This window comes from Populus nigra, chromosome 2, assembly GCF_951802175.1.
Source record: "Populus nigra chromosome 2, ddPopNigr1.1, whole genome shotgun sequence".
NCBI classification, from domain to species: Eukaryota; Viridiplantae; Streptophyta; class Magnoliopsida; order Malpighiales; family Salicaceae; genus Populus; species Populus nigra.
Genome location: NC_084853.1, coordinates 43576572 through 43594131, shown reverse-complemented (window position 1 = coordinate 43594131; position 17560 = coordinate 43576572). Strand labels below are relative to the sequence as shown.

The following is a 17560-nucleotide window of genomic DNA, read 5'->3' as shown; positions in this document are numbered from 1 at the left end:
ATTCTTACTCCAAAAATCTTTTGAAATATATGGGGGATTGTTATAAATAATATAATTAATATTATTTAAGAAGTTATTCTCAAAAATTTATATCCCATAATGAAAAGACAACATCTTTTTAAGTTGAAGTATTTAAACCTAATAAGCATTCAATCTCATGTTGAAAAAACAAAAAAAAATTTTAGTGTTTATATAGTAATTTATGATATGTGTTGATAACCAATTATAAAGGATGGTAGGCTCGTGCGTACTAGGTTGAGCTAAGCAAGAAAAAAACCTTTGTTCCTCCCTCACAAAGCAAAACCTATACTTTCTGAGCTTTTTATTTTTTATAATAATTTATCTTTTTACTCTTAATACTCTTAAACTGAAACTGTAATTTTTAAAGTTCCTGCAATTTATTTTCCTAGCAGCTATAATTTTTTCCAACAACTATTTATTTTCTCTAACACCTATTTTCCTAACAACTATAATTTAAAAGCTAGTTGCACTCTTTAATTTTGTTTGAATTCTCTATTTAATTTCTTCATGGATGTTACAGATTTTAGGCCTCTATATAACACATGCACTTTTTGAAGAAGATATAATATAATTCATTTTAGGTTGCTAGAATTTTTTATTCTGTTTTGCCTTGTTGTTTCTTCTTTCTTCTATTCCAGAGGAGGAAACTATTGAATCCTGGGGGGATAGTTTTTTATTGAAGAAATATCCCCCCATGTTTTCTATTTATTCCTTTCATTTTGTTATAAAGAGTTGGAATAAAATAATTATTGAAATTTTACCTAATTATCAATTTAAATCTTTACAGCAAATTAATTAATTAACATGATATCCGAGTAAGAATTTGAATACTATTACTTTTTTCTTTCTACTAACCAAATAAATTTCAGCATATACACCTTGAGAGGATCGGAGTCTTTTGAAAGCTAGCGTTAATATTGTAAAAATATCATTGTATCTCACATAAAGCATAATATTCAAGACGGAGTGTTTCTTTGACAATTTCAAAGTTATTTTCCACACGCATGTAAATTTTATTTTTTTTAGTTTATTATTTTAATTTAACTTGGGTGTCCGGTTCAATTTGCGTATATTTCAACTAATCCTACGAGTCCTGAAGTTAACGATCATATAAGTCTTTAGTAACCATCATGTAAATAATTATAGGATTTAAACTTAAAACAAAAAAAAATTAAAAAATTAAATTCTTATTATTGAACAACCATTTAAACGGTGCATGCATGCGAATTTTAGACCCTGTTGTTGATAACGCAGTTGATTTGGATTAAGAAACAATCTAGCTTATCGTCTGCTCAATAGCGAGTAAAAAATTGTAGTCAGACCTGCAGGTTTTCTTAAGAAAAACCATATTAACTAACAATGAAACCTTAGTCATTATTGGATACTTGGAATATATTTTCCTTTTGTTTGTAGAAGATTTTTTATTTAAAAAATATTAAATTAATATTTTTTTATAGTTTTGATATATTAAAATAAAAAACATTTATTTTAATATTTTTTTAAAAAAGAAACTATTCTAACCAAAAAACAAAAGACACCCCTAACATTACAGTATTACGAGGTCCACAATAGATTGTCAGAAGAATCTATTACGGGCCCGCTGTATTTAATTGAATTATTCTTCTTTAAAGCACGACAGATCAAGGACAGTGATGGGATGATTGGCGTGAAATGAAGTAAGGGTGCGTGGATTGGAGGTTACAATATATTTTAAATATAAATTATATTTTTAAAAACTATAAAAACATATTAAAAAGCACAAGCGTTACCTCTCATCCAAATACTCTAAAATTAACGCGGCTGGGGAGGTGGGCGTGCCTTGATTTTTTTTTTTTTTTTGGTAACCTGGGATGTCTGGGCTAGCTTACGCGCATCACAACTAATCCCTGGACCCACTGAACACCTTGCAAGTCCAGTAGATACATAAAACATCGCAAAAATAACAGACGTGCACGCTAGGGCTCGAACCCAGGTGACAGAGGCTGGGCTACAAGCCCCGGTGCGCGTGCCTTGATTTTTATTGGCTTGGTAGCTGAACATCTTATAGCTGTGCAAATCTTTTGAGTGTGGTTAGTATGGTAGGAATGGTGATAATTTATAATATTTTTTAAAAAAATATATATTAAAAAAATTATTTTTATTTTAAAAAAATTATTTTTAATATTAACACATCAAAAAAAATTAAAAATATAAAAAATATATATTTTAAATAAAAATAAAAAATTAAATTTCAAAAAATACAATTTACACCATATTTTCAAATATCCTTTATTATTATAAAAAAAAGTTAAGAGTCTCGTCCGATAGGAAGATACAATTAAAAAAAATAAGTATGGTTTATTTTTTTAATTTAAAAATATTTTTGAAAAAAATTAAAAATTTTTAATTTTTTTTACTTCAAATTAATATTTTTAGATTATTTTGACATATTGGTATCAAAAATTATTTTAATATATTTTTTAATAAAAAATATTTTAAAAAACAAATACAACTACATTTTCAAACAAGTTGTTATATTATAGAACATAGAATGTGGCATCTTCTTACTTTAGATTTTTTTAATAATATATTTATATTGAGAAGTTATTAAATATAATGGTTATGATTTTCATTGATAATATAAAAAAATATTCAAAAAAATACATTTTACCATAATACATATTAAGAACTTATTTGGCAATACAGATGATAGCGTATTTGGCCAAAAAAAATAATTTTTTTATTTTAAATTTTTTTAATGATTTTGGATATTTTAATATATTAATATTTTTAAATATTTTTTTTAAAAAAATTATGCAATAAGAAACACTTACTATGCCACGCGGATGAACTTCGCGGTAGCTTCAGTGATGCGATGTTGTTTGACAATGGCATCTGTAGCTAGGGCTGAGCATTTCCGGTTCGGTCCGGTTTTGAACCAAAATAAACAACCAGACCGAATTATTTTTTTTTTAATTTTTTGAACCGAACCGAACCGAAAACCGGTTCAAACCGATTAATTTCGGTTCGGTTCGGTTCGGTTTTTTTCCCTTCCAAACCGGAAGAACCCAATGGTCCTCTCTACTTCTCCTGCAATCTCATACAACAAATCCCAAGTTGCTGGAGGTGAAGACCCATTCGGGCTTCCACGGCTAGATCCTTGTCTACAACTGCACCCAACCTTGCAAATCAGGCAAAAAACCCAAGACCCGAACATTAGCCCCAAAAAACATAATCACAGAAACTAGAGCAGATTGTCCTACTTTAAAAAGAAACATAAAAGAAGCAATACCTTAGTTTTTTCGGTGCTGCAAGGGAGGTCGTTTCTCTTGAAATCATCTTCAAGGGTGGAGTAAGTCATTCGATGAGTTAACTCAACCAAGTACTCTTCTTCATCACTCTGTCTTAGTAGAGCCAACGATGACCAATTTGTTTTGCTTTGATTTTTCACTAGCCAGAGAGTGAAGGGAAAGAGATGCAGAGAAGGGAGGGGAGGGGGGCGGCCCACCAGCCAAAGAGTGAAATGAGAGAGATGCAGAGAAGGGAGGGGAGGGGGGAGAGTAAAGTGAGAGTGAAATGAGAGAGATGCGCGGGGGGGGGGGGCGGCAGCTGATGGCTTAATGCCTTATTCTAGGGTTAGAAAAGATTGTATTTATACTTGCTTTTTTTTTTAAGTGTTGACTGGTTGAACCGGTTCGGTTCGGTTCGGTTTCAGACTTCAGAAACCGAAACCTAACCGAACCGGAATTTTTTTGTGATTTTTTAATCGGTTAATTCAGTTTTTTTTTTCGGTTCGGTTTTTTCGGTTATTTTTTGTCCGGTTTTCTCGGTTTAATCGGTTTATCGGTTTTTTTGCTCACCCCTATCTGTAGCTGTTCTCCAGAGAAGGATCTGAAGCTGGCTGACAGAATATTCTTCCGAGAAAAGGGGCCCCCTACAATCCATAGATGTGGTATGGAAAACGAATTGGGAGATATTTTTTAAAATATTTTTTATTTAAAAATATATTAAATTAATTTTTTATTTTAAAAAAATTATTTTTAATATTAAACCATTAAAATAAAATAAATATTAATTTAAAATAAAAAATATTAACTTTTTTAAAAAATATTTTTTTTATAAATGTTACCATGAAGACGCCCTCACATGCTTATCATAAATGTTATGAGTGTGTTTGGCAGTGTGGTAGCAGTTGTTTTATAAATAATTTTTCGTGCTGAAATATATGTTAATGATATTTTTTTATTTTTTAAAAATTATTTTTAACATCAGCACATCAAAACGATTAAAAAAATACAAACTGCATTCAATTTTAACAAAAAAAAAATTCAAAATTTGGCGAAATGCACAGCCAAACAGACTCTACAAGTCCCTGTTGGTTTTATCGTATGCGGCACGTGAACGAAAATGTCCCAGGTTTCAATCTTCCACTCAAAATGTTGACCATGGAAACAATTCTTGACTTTCGAGTAAATTAGATCCTTGTAAAAAGAAAAAAGAAAAGAAAAGAAAATGAAACGTGTATGTTTATTTCACATCATACACAGCAATGAAATGAGAAAATATATTTTTGATTATATTCTAGAATGTGAAAACCGTGTCTCGTTGTTATTTATTTGGCTGTTTCTTAAAAGATGTTATTTATTTGGGATCACATTTATTTTTATTTTTTTAAAAAAAATTGATATATAAGTGTTGTGGACATGTTTTTCTTGAAAAAAATTCTATAACTTGGATAATAGCTCCGATTGATTAGACAAATTAGTTTTATTTTAATCACATGAAAAAACATTAATAATAAATAAATAGACCTGATTGGTATTTATATATATATATATTAATTTTTATTGAATAATAAATAATAGTTGGATGATTGATATTTATATAAATACTTAAAATCCAATTAATAATTTATGGGCATCTAAACTTAACTGATGAGTAACGGGTACAACATGGACATGGAAAAATCTAACACACGTGTAATTATTATCATCCATACTCAACGTTTGATTTTATTTTATCCACTTTTTACTATTACTCCTCGTTTTGTTTTGCTTCCTTTTTGGATTGCCCTTTTTTTCCTCTCCAAGTATCATCCTACAGTGTTTTGTTATTGAAAACCTTGCTTCTTATTGTTATCTAACTATTTGTTAGGTTTTAATTGAATTGTTTTTTTTATTCACATATGTATCACTCATCTAACTGTATGTTAGGTTTTTTATTAAATTTTTTTCATTCTCATTATTTAATATTTAATTTATTAGAAATTGATTTTCATTTTTTTTTCTTACTTTTCTTTTAATGGGATTATTCCGATTTTATACTCGTGGTCATTGATATCTCGGTTAACTTAATTGTATGATTTTTAAAATGACAATGATAGTAAATAGAGTGAATAAAAAGTAGTAATAATTAACTATAAAAAATAAAATGTTAATAACATCACCAGGAGAAGAAAAAATAAAAGTTTGTTGAAAACTTGTCATCATTCTATAAAGAATTCATTAAGAAAGTTTTAACGCCGCTAGGAAACATTACATGACGACATCAAAAGAGGTTATATACAGCATCAAAGCAGTAACTAGGAAAACAAAACAAAAAATATCATTAAATAAGCATCTCATGCTTGTGTCTAATCAATTAAATAAGTATCTCATGCTTGTGTCTAATCAATTAATTTAATTTAATTGAAAAATAAATTTTTTTAAAAGGCTAAATCTAACAAATAATGACAAATAAAAAGAACCGAGATAACTCAGGTCATTTTCAAAAGTAGTGAAAAATTCTATATAAAAATTTTAAAAAATAATTGAGCCTAATCTACAATTAAATAAATATTAAATAATAAAACTAAAAAAATATGATGTTAAAAAAAGAAAAAGAAAAAATAATAACCAAACTTAGGCTAGTCTCTCAAACCTAAGTTAATCTCCTAAATTTGTAACCTATTAAATCCTAAACCATTTCTTAATTAAGAAGTTAAAATCCCAGTCAATTCAATATTAAACGATAAAATAGAAAATATATATAAATTGAAAAGTTTTTGCCTGAAAAACCTAAGAGAGTCTCTTAAACTTTGATTAATCTTTTAAACTTGCAACCAGTAAAATTCTAAATTTGACCTTGATAAAAAAAAACTTAATTCTTAATCAAGTTAATGTTAAAGGATGAAATAAAAAAAAATATTAATTTAAAAAATTTTCAAAATAAAAATAATAGCAATCAAAAGAATGAGTATCAAATCTAAAAGGAAAAAAATTAAAGGAGGATGAATCGTAAGAAGAATTCAATTTTAAGAACTACGTCAAATAAAACAAATAAATGGACTAGATTTGACAAATAAAAAACTTTAAGGATGATGAAATTAAAGATAAATATATATTATTTCTTTCAAAACAAATAACAACCAAAAGAAAATATATAAGATCTTAATGGAGAACAAATTGAATAGTTGCTTTGAAAAATTAGAGAAAGGCGCATAAATTAAGGAGAATAGAGAAGATAAGGAGAAAAAAGACCGTCGATACCAGATCATACATCCGCTAGCCACACGTGCCGCTCAGGTATGGTGAGGTAGCTAGGACAACTCGAATGTTGTCTCAAAAGCCACTATCTGAATGCCACACAATCTTTTTTGTGCTTGCACGACCTAATTACTTTTATTTTTTAAATAATATTTTATATTTATTAAAATATTAAATTATCCATCACTCAACTTAAATGTAATTAAAAAACCACAATGAAAATACAAAAAAAATCCCCCAAGTGCTTGTTCAAAATAGCTTGCTTTTAAGAGTAACTGATTCATTTTTTCTTCAATAAAATCCTTTTTGCCTTTCTTATATCAATTTTGACCTTTAAAATTTGGTTGATTTTAAATTGATATTCATGATTGATTTATTTTGGTTTGCTTTTTATATGATTATTATAGTCTTAAATAAACATCTTGATATTTTATTGATGCTTAATTTTGCACGCGTATGTTTTTGTTATCATATCATTAAGGAAAAATAGTTTTAAAAAGTTGTTAAACCCATTGGAGTCCACAATTTAAGTTGTAGATTTGTAAGTTTACGTAAAAAATCTCGTGTCAATCTAATATGAAATTGCTTTAGTATTAAAAGAAAGATATGTTATCTTGAATTTTTTTAAAGTCAAACCAAGTTTTTTAACGATTGTCCGGGTTGTTTCTGGATTAATCAAGTTGATTGAGTCATGTCGAGATAACTTTTATATAATTTAACTTGAAATCCGGGTTAGGCAAGCAGGTAAGTCGAGAGCTTTCAAAGATGATTCGTTATTTTAAATTTAATAATAATGTTAAAAATTTCTCATCACCTAAATATTTTTTTTAGGTTTAATAAAAATTTGATTCAACTCACAATGACATGTGTAATTTCTAAAGAAATGAAGATATCTTCTGTATCCAACACATCCCGTATTTTTCATCTCAAATACACAGAAGAAGTACGCATATTTGTAACTTGGAATGGTCATTATTATTAATTTATCTTTCACATCGAAAATCTCACATCTCAGATTTTAAAATTTATAACTAGATATCCACTAGACATATCTTAGAGCTGTTATATATATATATATATATATATATATATATATATATATATATATATATAAAAATCAATTATATATAATTACTAGCACAAATGGAAGTTCTTTATTTTGATGGGAACATCATCGGATTCAAATCCTGTTAAATTTCTTCAATTTATGTTCTAATAGTTATATATTAATTATTAAATTCAAAATAATCATAAATTTTTTTTTGTACACGTTAAAAATGACGCCTCGTTTCTTTCCTTTATCTAATCCACGTAAATGAATTCAAAATAAGTTGAAATGCAAAAAGGGATTTGATTCCATCATCGAAAGCGAGATATTTCACTGCTGCAATTTAACACGTCAACTGACGAAGTAAGAACACGAAAAACGCGTAGGAGAAGAGTAGCTCAAGCAGTCAAATTGCAATTCTCTCAAATTGCAATATAAACGATACTACCATGGATACGCTATCAAGGGAAAGGACCCACGCTACTCCCGTGAGTGTCTCCTCACCGCATTCTCTCTCATGTAATGGACCCCATTCTCATATTGCAATGGACCCCGCCAGCTAATCCAGAGCCTTCCTCTCGAAGCAAGCAATTAGTTACGGTTTGATATTACGGTAACGGTGGTTTTAAGAGTATTTTTTTTAAAATAATATATTTTTTATCTATTAAAATTTATTTTTAATATTATCACCTCAAAATAATTTAAAAATATAAAATAATAAATAAATAAATAAAATATAAAACGTGGTTTTTACCGCTAAAATAAACAGGTACCGAATATCCACGGCACAGCTTTAGAACCCACCATGAAATTATATTACGGTCACGACAACTTTGCTTAAAATAATTTTATTTGGAGTGAAAATTTAGAGTTTTTATTTGTTTTTTAAACTTTTAGTTGGAGAGTATAGTTAGAATTGCTTTTTAAAATATTTTTTATTTTTTTAAAATTATTTTTAATATTAATATATTAAAATATATAAAATTATTAAAAATATTAATTTAAAAAAAATAAAAATTTTCAAAATTTTTCACAGACAATTTTAAAACGGAAATAATACAGGGCCTTTAAACATAAAATCACCACCACCAAAGACAAGCAATTCCTTTTCAAGCCTAATCAGAGCTAGCAATGACTCCTCGAAACCAACTAACTGTTGTTTCCACCCTCTACTTCCTTGCTCAAAGTTAGGTTTCAACTCAACTTCGAATTTTTTGGTCAAATTCTGCCATTTTAAGCGCGAAAAGGGAGATAATTGGAGTCTTAGAGAGAGTCTCGGAGTTGAATTCAGTTTGTTTTGCTTTCTTAGAGAGAGAAAGAGAGCTCTTTGTATCAGTTTCAGAGAGAGAAGATATTGGAGTAAGTTTTAGAGAGAGAAAGGAGAAATGATTTGGTTTGATTTTTTTCTGTTTCTTGACGATTAATTTGTAAATATGGCTATGGTGAGTCATGTGCCTGTTGCGAAAACGCAACAAGCGAGTCCATTGAGGTTGGTTGAATTTAGAATGCCAGGAAAGATGGCAAGTGGTAGAGAGATTGTGGAAGAAACGGTAGCAAGAGTAATTGAAGAGAAGATCTTCGTTGCTGTAGGAAAATCTGTGAAAGAATGTAAATCGATGTTATTTTGGGCTTTACAGAATTCAGGAGGCAAAAGAATTTGTGTTTTTCATGTTCACCAACCGGCGCAAATGATTCCTTTCAGTAAGTTCACAAAGATGAAAAGAAAAAGAATTTGGTGTGTTGACTTTTGTGAATTTGGTTTTTGTTTTTCATTAATTACTGGGTAATATTTGTGTTTTTTTTTAATTGCAGTGGGTACCAAATTTCCGGCCAGTAAGTTGAAAGAACAGGAAGTGAGGGCATACTGGGAAATGGAAAGGCAAGAGATGCTTAAGATGTTAGACGAGTACCTTTTTCTCTGTCGAAAAATGGGGGTAAAACTTCTTTTCTGTTTCTTCTTTTACGTAAGTTATGTTATTGGATTGCTTTTAAAGCGTGTATCTAAACTGCGGAAATCTATGTTCTAAATACGAAGAAGAAGGAGAAGAGTTTTGAAGAGTTTTATTTAATAAACTTGGAAATCAGCTCGTGTCCTCTTTTGTGAAAAAATAAAGAATTTGTGGCGCATACTCGCACAATATTGAGTTTGGCATGATTTCTTTTTCAAATTCATAATTTTTTTTTACATGCATTTTTTAGGTGCGGGCTGAGAAACTATATATTGAAATGGAGTCTATTGAGAAGGGAATTTTAGAACTCATTTCTCAGCATGGGATCAGGAATCTTGTTATGGGAGCAGCAGCAGACAAGCGCTATTCCAAGTAAAGCCCTTAAGAACCATTACAAATCACTCAGCTCCTAAAGAGAGTGATTATCTGTTCCGGTTGTATGTGTAGAACTTGTGCGATTGCTTAACTTGATGCTTCACTGTTGCAGGAATATGATGGATATCAAGTCTAAGAAGGCCGTCTCTGTTTGCCTTCAAGCACCTGCTTCTTGTCACATATGGTTTATTTGCAAGGGGCACCTTATCCGAACACGGTATTGTTGAATTGTTTGTATCTTGGTTCCTAAGTAATTTGTTCTGTATCTAGTAATTGGGATGTGAAAATGGAATACAATAATTTTAAATGAAGAAGCTTCTATTTAGTGAAAAACAACAGAGAACCTTCTTAAATTTCTTCTTGGCTCTTTGGACCATTGACCACATATTCATGGCCACAAACTAATACTGATTTTTTTTTGTTTAGACTCTTCTAAGTTCTAACAGCTTAAGCATTCTTGTAAAAAGTGTTAATAGATTAGAACAGTTTCTTAGTTGTGATGATCTTGGCCATAATGCATGTTCTTGTCAGAGACAGGAAAGGTGCTCTGGATGGAACTGATACAGATGTTAGATCTTCATCACAGCAAAAAAGTCCAAATACAGAAGCTGGACAATCAAATATTATGAGATCACAGTCTATTTTCTTTGGACAGCACCATCTTGGAAAACTCACCAATCCAGCTCAAGATTTATTCCGAAAGGTAAGATCTCTGAATGTTAATGGACCTGGGGGGAGATTAACAACTCCGACTTCACCAGATGGAGGGCCTTCAACTCCATTGAGGTCAGATGCAGACCGGAGTTCTGATCAATATGATGCGTTATCAAGGACTACTTCCCAAAATTCAGTTTTCTCATCAAGCTCTTCCAGTGGAACGGGCAATGTTGCTTTGATTCCGCTTTTAGGAATTGAAGGGAGTGAGATTGGGTCAGAGTTAAGCACAGTGCCTCATCAGCAGGAGGATCTTTTCCAGTCATCTCCTCCCAGTGTACTGGTACTTGCAATCGTTTAATGAAAATGCACATTTTAAATCATGCAAGATGTCCAAATTCCAAGTGTAGCTCTAGCCACCCAAGTTGATGCAATGTCTGAAAGAGTTCCCATGTTTTTCTTCTTTTTTTTTCCAATTTTTTGAATACTCAGTGATTGATGGATTCCTGCAGGATGGAAGTATAGAGGATCCTCTATATGATCAACTTGAACAAGCAATGGCTGAGGCCGAAAATTCAAGGCGTGAAGCATCTGAAGACGCGGTCAGGTGTGCAAAAGAAGAAAGGGACGTTGTTGAGGCCATACGCAAGGTATACTTTCATTCACAAACTACCTTTCCCCCCCCATCCTCTTAAAGGAAGATGATTTCATTTTATATGTGAATTATCATGAAAATACATGGATGTTAATTCCTCTAAGTTGAATAATTTGACGTAGAAAAGTTAATAAACTTTATGGTTTGTTCTGAATAGTCCAAAATGTTTACCAATATTTTGATGATAAGCGGACAGGATAAACTGCACCGTTTCATGACACCATTTCCCATTAGTTTCTTTGTAATTGGTCACCGAGCTGCTTGAAATAAAAGTTTCAAGCATGTGTTGTATGTGTTAAGGTTGCTTAACAAGTGAAGAAGAAATAAAGTGAAGAACAGAGGAATTGTTTAGAGAGGATTTGAGAGAGAAGAGTTGAGACTGAATTTTCTGTATTCTATTTCTTCCTAATCAACTGATTCCCTTGATCAGTGTTTTATAGTAACTGAAGATAACAACTAACTGACTACTCCAACTAACTATAACAGCCGTAACAATATGCTAATTAACTATTCTTAACAACTAACAGAATTAATCACCCTCCTTGATTGCGTGTTGCAGACGTTACCAATCCTGCACTACCTTTAGTTTCCTTCTTTCCATATACTGCACTAGTTCTTAGTGACTAGGTACGTAACAGTATGAACACATGTGAATAACCAATCATGATTCTTATTCACAGGCCAAAGCATCAGAAAGCTTGTATACAGAGGAGTCAAAACGAAGAATAGTAGTTGAGGAAGAATTAGCAAAAGAAAAGGAAGAACTTGAAAACAGAAATAAAGAACTTGAAAAGATAAATAAAGAACAGGATGAAGTCATGGGAGAACTTTGCATTGCCCAGGATCACAAATCACTGCTGGAGAAGCAAATTGAAGAGTCTGATGAGATGGTAAAGGAGTTGGAGCAGAAAATCATCTCTGCTGTGGGACTTTTGCAAAATTACAAGAAAGAACGGGATCATTTGCACAAGGGCCGTGACAATGCACTGAAAGAAGCCGAGGAGCTGAGGAGAAACCAAACAGAGGCCTCAAGCACGCACATGCCTTGGTTCTTCTCTGACTTCTCTTTCTCAGAAATTGAGGAGGCAACTCACCACTTTGATCCATCCCGTAAGATTGGGGAAGGGGGGTATGGTAACATTTATAAAGGCGTCTTGCGCCAAACCCAGGTGGCTGTCAAGATGCTGCACTCTAATAGCATGCAAGGTCCTGCTGAATTTCAACAGGAGGTAAGATTCATGTTTTAATTTATTTTTCTCCAAACTGTTAATCTCTTTATATCTTATAGCCACAGGGCATGATGTGGCGTTGATTTTATGCTAATTTATCAACAATAGTACTGTTATTTAGTATGGTTTTCTGGTCCTGGGGACTTGGAGTGGAATTATAGATGGCTCCTCTCACTCCCTGTGCCTCTCCCTCTCCAACCCAGCTGCTATGCTCTGTTGGGTTTGGTAATAGATTTAGAGTGCATCTGGCATTGTGATCATGCATGAACACAATGCAATTGTCATCGATATTAGGACCACAATGCAATTGTCACTTTTGTTGGAAATAGTTCTGCTGTGCTAGCAATCTCTAAACTAGTTAGTATCTTGTTAACAAGTATGCTAGTGTAACTGATCTACCCATTGTATTTGTATAATTGGTCAATTGCTTCCGTTCATTTTGCCATGTAGATAACTTCAGTCAATATTAGTTGGACCATCTGCTGCTGAGCAGTTATATATAGTTCAACAGATTTGGATTTACTAGATAAAAAATGATTTCAAGGATTTTTGTTATACTTCTCACATCTCTAGTATAATTACTAGCTATGTAACCTGTGCTCTTCCCTTAGTTGGATTAAAAACAAATTCAAAGAAAAAAATGTTCACCCAACAAAAGAGTGTTTTAAAGAAGAGAAAAAACAATGTTGAACGATGAAAATGAAAAAGAAAATAAACAGAAAAAAAAGGATGTTAACCTATGTCAACCCATTAAACCCGTGACTTGAGTCATTTGACAAGAAGCAATAAACTTGGAAAAACCTTGAAGCTTGATTTTCAACTAACCAAATGTTGAAAGATTAAATTGAAAAAAAAAAAACTCAAAACATACAAAAGGAAAAAAATAGCAATTATAATTTTAAAAAAAACTTTAGGTTGCTCGGGCCAACTTGTCTAATCTACAGGTTAGGTTATGAGACCGGGATAACCTGACAAAAAGTAAAATGAAGAAAATAACGAAATCTATTTTGTTTTATAAAAAAAACCAATGTTGAATCATGAGATGGAAAGGATTAGAAAAATAGCAATTACAAAAAAAAAAGAGACTTGAGCCCACCCGAGTCAACTCGCCAAACTCACGAGTCAAATCATAAGATCAGGATAATCCTACAACGAAAGGAAAATGAAGAAAATCACGGAACTTAATTTTTTTAAAAACCAATATCGAATTAAGATATGGGACAAAAATAAGTAAAAAAAAAAAACGATGCCTACCTTTGTTAGTTTATAAAACCCGTGCCCCAGACCACTTGATCGGAAGCACCAGATATGAAAAAACCACGAAGATCAATTCTCAATAAATTAGATGTTGAAAGGTAAAATAAAATAAAATTCAAAAGAAAAAATTAGTTATTAAAAGGCAAAAAAAAAAGGGCGAACTATCTAGGTTAACATGTCAAACCCACAAGTCAGGTCATGAGATCGAGACAACTTTATAAAAGAAAAAACGAAGAAAACCATGAGGCCTATTTTTTAGAAAACCAGCATTTGAGTAATGAGACCGAAAAATAAAAAAAAGCCTAAAAAAATATGGGAACCCATGTTAGCGTATAAAACCTTTGACCCAAATCGTTTGATTGGAGGCACCGAATCTAGAAAAACCATAATTCTTAAATTTTAAAAAATTAAATGTTAAAGGACGAGATTGAAAAAAAAATCATAAAAAAATAAAAAATAAAAGAGGATAAAATTTGAAAGAAAAAAAATGAGGGTGGATAGTTTTGGATTGAAGGGCTAAATTGAAAATAAAAATAAATTTCACAAAACAACTAAATCTATAAAAAAATCAACAAATCTAAAATCTTGATTGAAGGATAAAATTGAAAACCATTAAAAGTCTACAAAAAAGGCAAGAAAAAAAAAACAGGATCAAATTTGAAAAATAAAAAAAATAAAAATTCTAGATTGAATGATGCAATTGAAATAAAAAAACTTACGAAAGAGCGAAGGGTAAAAATTAACAAATCAAAAGAATGAGGACCAGAACGCAAATATACTCAATCAAGAGGATTGCCATGCCAGGCACAAATCTCAAGGAAGGAGAGAGAAGAGAAAAAAAAGAAAGTGTCCCCAACAACAATCCGTCCATCAAAAAGCAACACGCGCCACTTGGGATGAAAGAGGACGTTGTGAGTCACCCAATGACACGGTTGAAGAAATTTTTTGGCTGTTGTATGAACCCGATGACACGGTTGAAGAAATTTTTTGGCTGTTGTATGAAGGCGCATGCGTGTCGAAGCGCAGTGGCCTTTCCCACGCACCTGACGACTTTTACTTTTTATTTTTATTTTTTAATCACTTTAAAAGACCAATCTACTCCTCAACTAACCTACTTATAACTAAAAAAACCCACGTGAAAACATGAAATAGCCCCCAAATCAAGCTTAAATAAATTCTATGATAAAGGTTAATTTTGTGATTTTACTGTATTAAGAATGATTATTTACAACTTTCTGCACTGCATGACCTCTGTGGTTTTATATCAGGTTAATGTTTTGAGCAAGATGAGACATCCAAATCTTATCACCCTTGTTGGAGCATGTACAGAAGCGTGGACTCTTATTTACGAGTATCTTCCCAATGGAAGCCTCGAAGACCGACTGAGCTGCAAGGACAACTCTCCGCCTTTGTCTTGGCAAACTCGAATACGCATCGCCACTGAATTATGCTCTGTCCTCATCTTTCTTCACTCTAGTAAACCACACAGCATAGTGCACGGTGACCTTAAGCCTGCTAACATCCTCCTTGATGAAAATTTTGTCACTAAACTAAGTGACTTTGGAATCTGTCGTTTACTGGATCACAAGGAAGGTTCTAGCAACAACACAACAATATGCAGAACTGATCCCAAAGGAACTTTTGTGTATATGGATCCTGAATTTGTTTCCACTGGAGAGCTTTCTCCAAAGTCAGATGTTTATTCATTTGGAATTATATTGTTAAGATTGTTGACTGCAAGGCAGGCCTTGGGTATAACAAAGGAGGTGCGGTATGCATTAGATAAAGGAAACTTGAAAACCCTCTTGGATCCTTTGGCTGGAGATTGGCCGTTTGTGCAAGCTGAAATGTTGGCTCACATGGCACTAAGGTGTTGTGAGATGAACCGAAAGAACCGGCCAGATCTTGCATCAGAGGTATGGAGGGTACTCGAGCCAATGAAGGCTTCATGTGGAACGTCATCTTTTTCCCAGCTTGGTTCGGAAGAGCATTTCCAACCTCCTTCATATTTTATATGCCCCATTTTCCAAGTAAGTACATCTATTCCTCTTACTTTCTCATGTCTTAGAGTGAGTTGTCTATACTAACTGGATTTGTATTAGTTTGTCGTTTATATTAGGACTTCTTAAGCATCCCAGTCCACTGTTCATCTCCTACAATACAATAATTAGATGCAACCTTCTGATACATATATTATTCTAGCCTTGTATTCTTCCATGATTTGCTTCTCAGTTTCCTTTGCTTCACCAGCAGCTTGCAAAAGGAAAAGGAATTCAATATTTAAGTTTGTGATTATTTTCAACTCCATCATAGAGTAATTTTTCTGGTTTAAATAGCTCTCATTTCCGTGTTTACGCACAGGCGCCATTGTATCATGTATGTATGTTGTAGGCCACCTGTACAATCTATTTTCATCTATAGACCTCTGTGTGCTGCAAACCTATTTCTGTGGCTTGTCATTGCCATGTAGTAAAACGATGGCTTTCTTAAAGTGCAGGAAGTAATGCGAGATCCACATGTAGCAGCCGATGGTTTTACTTATGAAGCAGAGGCCTTGAAAGGATGGCTAGACAGCGGACATGATACTTCACCCATGACCAACTTTAAGCTGGCACACTGTGATCTTATCCCTAACCGTGCACTTCGCTCGGCAATTCAGGGGCAGCTGCAGCAGCAGCAAACAAGTTCTTAGCACAATAGATTGTATAGTTGTTTCTTGAGAGGTAATAGAAATTTCATAACATGTCTTTTTACCTTTCTTTCGAATCTTGTTTTTGTTCGACTTAGGCATACTACAGTCATCCTGGTGTATAGAAGACAACCGAATGCTTACGTCACATTATGTTATTGATCTTGTACTTTTATATATTTTATTATTGCTTTTATTTGTTATATATATATATATTCCGTTTGTTTCCAAGAAAGTTGTTTCCTATTGGAAAGTGAATTCCAGAAAAGTATTTTTCGATATTTGATAGTGTTATGGAAAATAAACTGGAAAACACTTTCCAGTGTTTGGTTATGGAAAATGAACTGGAAAATAATTTATTAATGAATTAATTTTTTTTCAAGTTTATCTGATATATATAAAATATTTAATATAAATATTTAATCATTTACAATAAAAAAATAAAATCTAAAAAGTATAATGATGAATTTTTTTTTATTATATCTTATATTCATACATAGCTTCTTTTATAAAATATAACTATATATGTCATATCATATTATAGAGAAATAAGCTTGTAAAATATTTTTTAAGTTAAACCTATTAATATATTTATTTTCAATTTTAAAAGCTTAAAATAAGTTTTTTTTTTCATATGAAGAAAGCCAAATTAGTTTATGGTAAGAGTTATATATTTGAGTTTTTTTTTTTTGTATGAAGAATTCTCTCATTCCACTGTCATTCCCCTCTCATTCTGGTTTCTCACAAATTCTCCTCATTCCCCTCTCATTCCACTGTCATTTCCCTCATTCAGTTTCCCCTCATTCCCCTGTCATTCCCCTCATTTGGTTTCCCCTCGGTTTCCCCTCATTCCTCTGTCATTCCCCTCATTCGATTTCCCCTCTTATTCCCTTATCATTTCCCAGTTCATTCGGTTTCCCCTCATTTCCCTCTCATTCCACTGTCATTTGGTTTCCCCTCATTCCCCCGTCATTCCCCTCATTCGGTTTCTCAAATTCCCTTGTCATTCCCCTCACTCCCCTGGGTTTCCCCTCCTGCATACCCAGTTCTCTCTCGGCTATTCTCTTGCGGTTGTTCTCTCTCGACTCTCTTTCTCTTCCCCTGTTCTCTCTCGGTTCTCTCTCGCCATTCCCCTATTTTCTGAAGAAGCAGGACAACATCACAGATTCAAGGGGCAAGG

The 17560-nt window shown here is 32.2% G+C and overlaps 1 protein-coding gene across 3 annotated transcripts; it reads left to right on the top strand.

Moving 5' to 3' along the window:
* Positions 1–8657: 8657 nt before the first annotated feature.
* LOC133682192 (U-box domain-containing protein 33) lies at positions 8658–16576 on the top strand. 3 transcript variants are annotated; one of them, XM_062105475.1, is made up of 9 exons: positions 8658–9273; positions 9385–9506; positions 9772–9893; positions 10009–10113; positions 10428–10893; positions 11063–11200; positions 11886–12434; positions 14960–15721; positions 16184–16331. In XM_062105475.1, the coding sequence occupies exons 1-9, from the start codon at positions 9006–9008 to the stop codon at positions 16193–16195; spliced, it is 2544 nt and encodes an 847-aa protein (XP_061961459.1). In that variant the 5' UTR covers positions 8658–9005; the 3' UTR covers positions 16196–16331. The 3 variants fall into 3 exon arrangements, with proteins under 3 accessions (XP_061961459.1, XP_061961458.1, XP_061961457.1); XM_062105474.1 differs by having other exon boundaries at positions 8659–9273; positions 10434–10893; positions 16189–16576; XM_062105473.1 differs by having other exon boundaries at positions 8659–9273; positions 16189–16576.
* The last annotated feature ends 984 nt before the right edge of the window (positions 16577–17560 follow it).

Coding starts and splice junctions, on each gene's coding strand:
- LOC133682192 (XM_062105473.1), top strand. CDS start 9,006: ATGGCTATGGTGAGTCATGTGCCTGTTGCGAAAACGCAACAAGCGAGT. Junction 10,894..11,062: donor CATCTCCTCCCAGTGTACTG/GTACTTGCAATC, acceptor GGATTCCTGCAG/GATGGAAGTATAGAGGATCC. Junction 11,201..11,885: donor TTGTTGAGGCCATACGCAAG/GTATACTTTCAT, acceptor TCTTATTCACAG/GCCAAAGCATCAGAAAGCTT.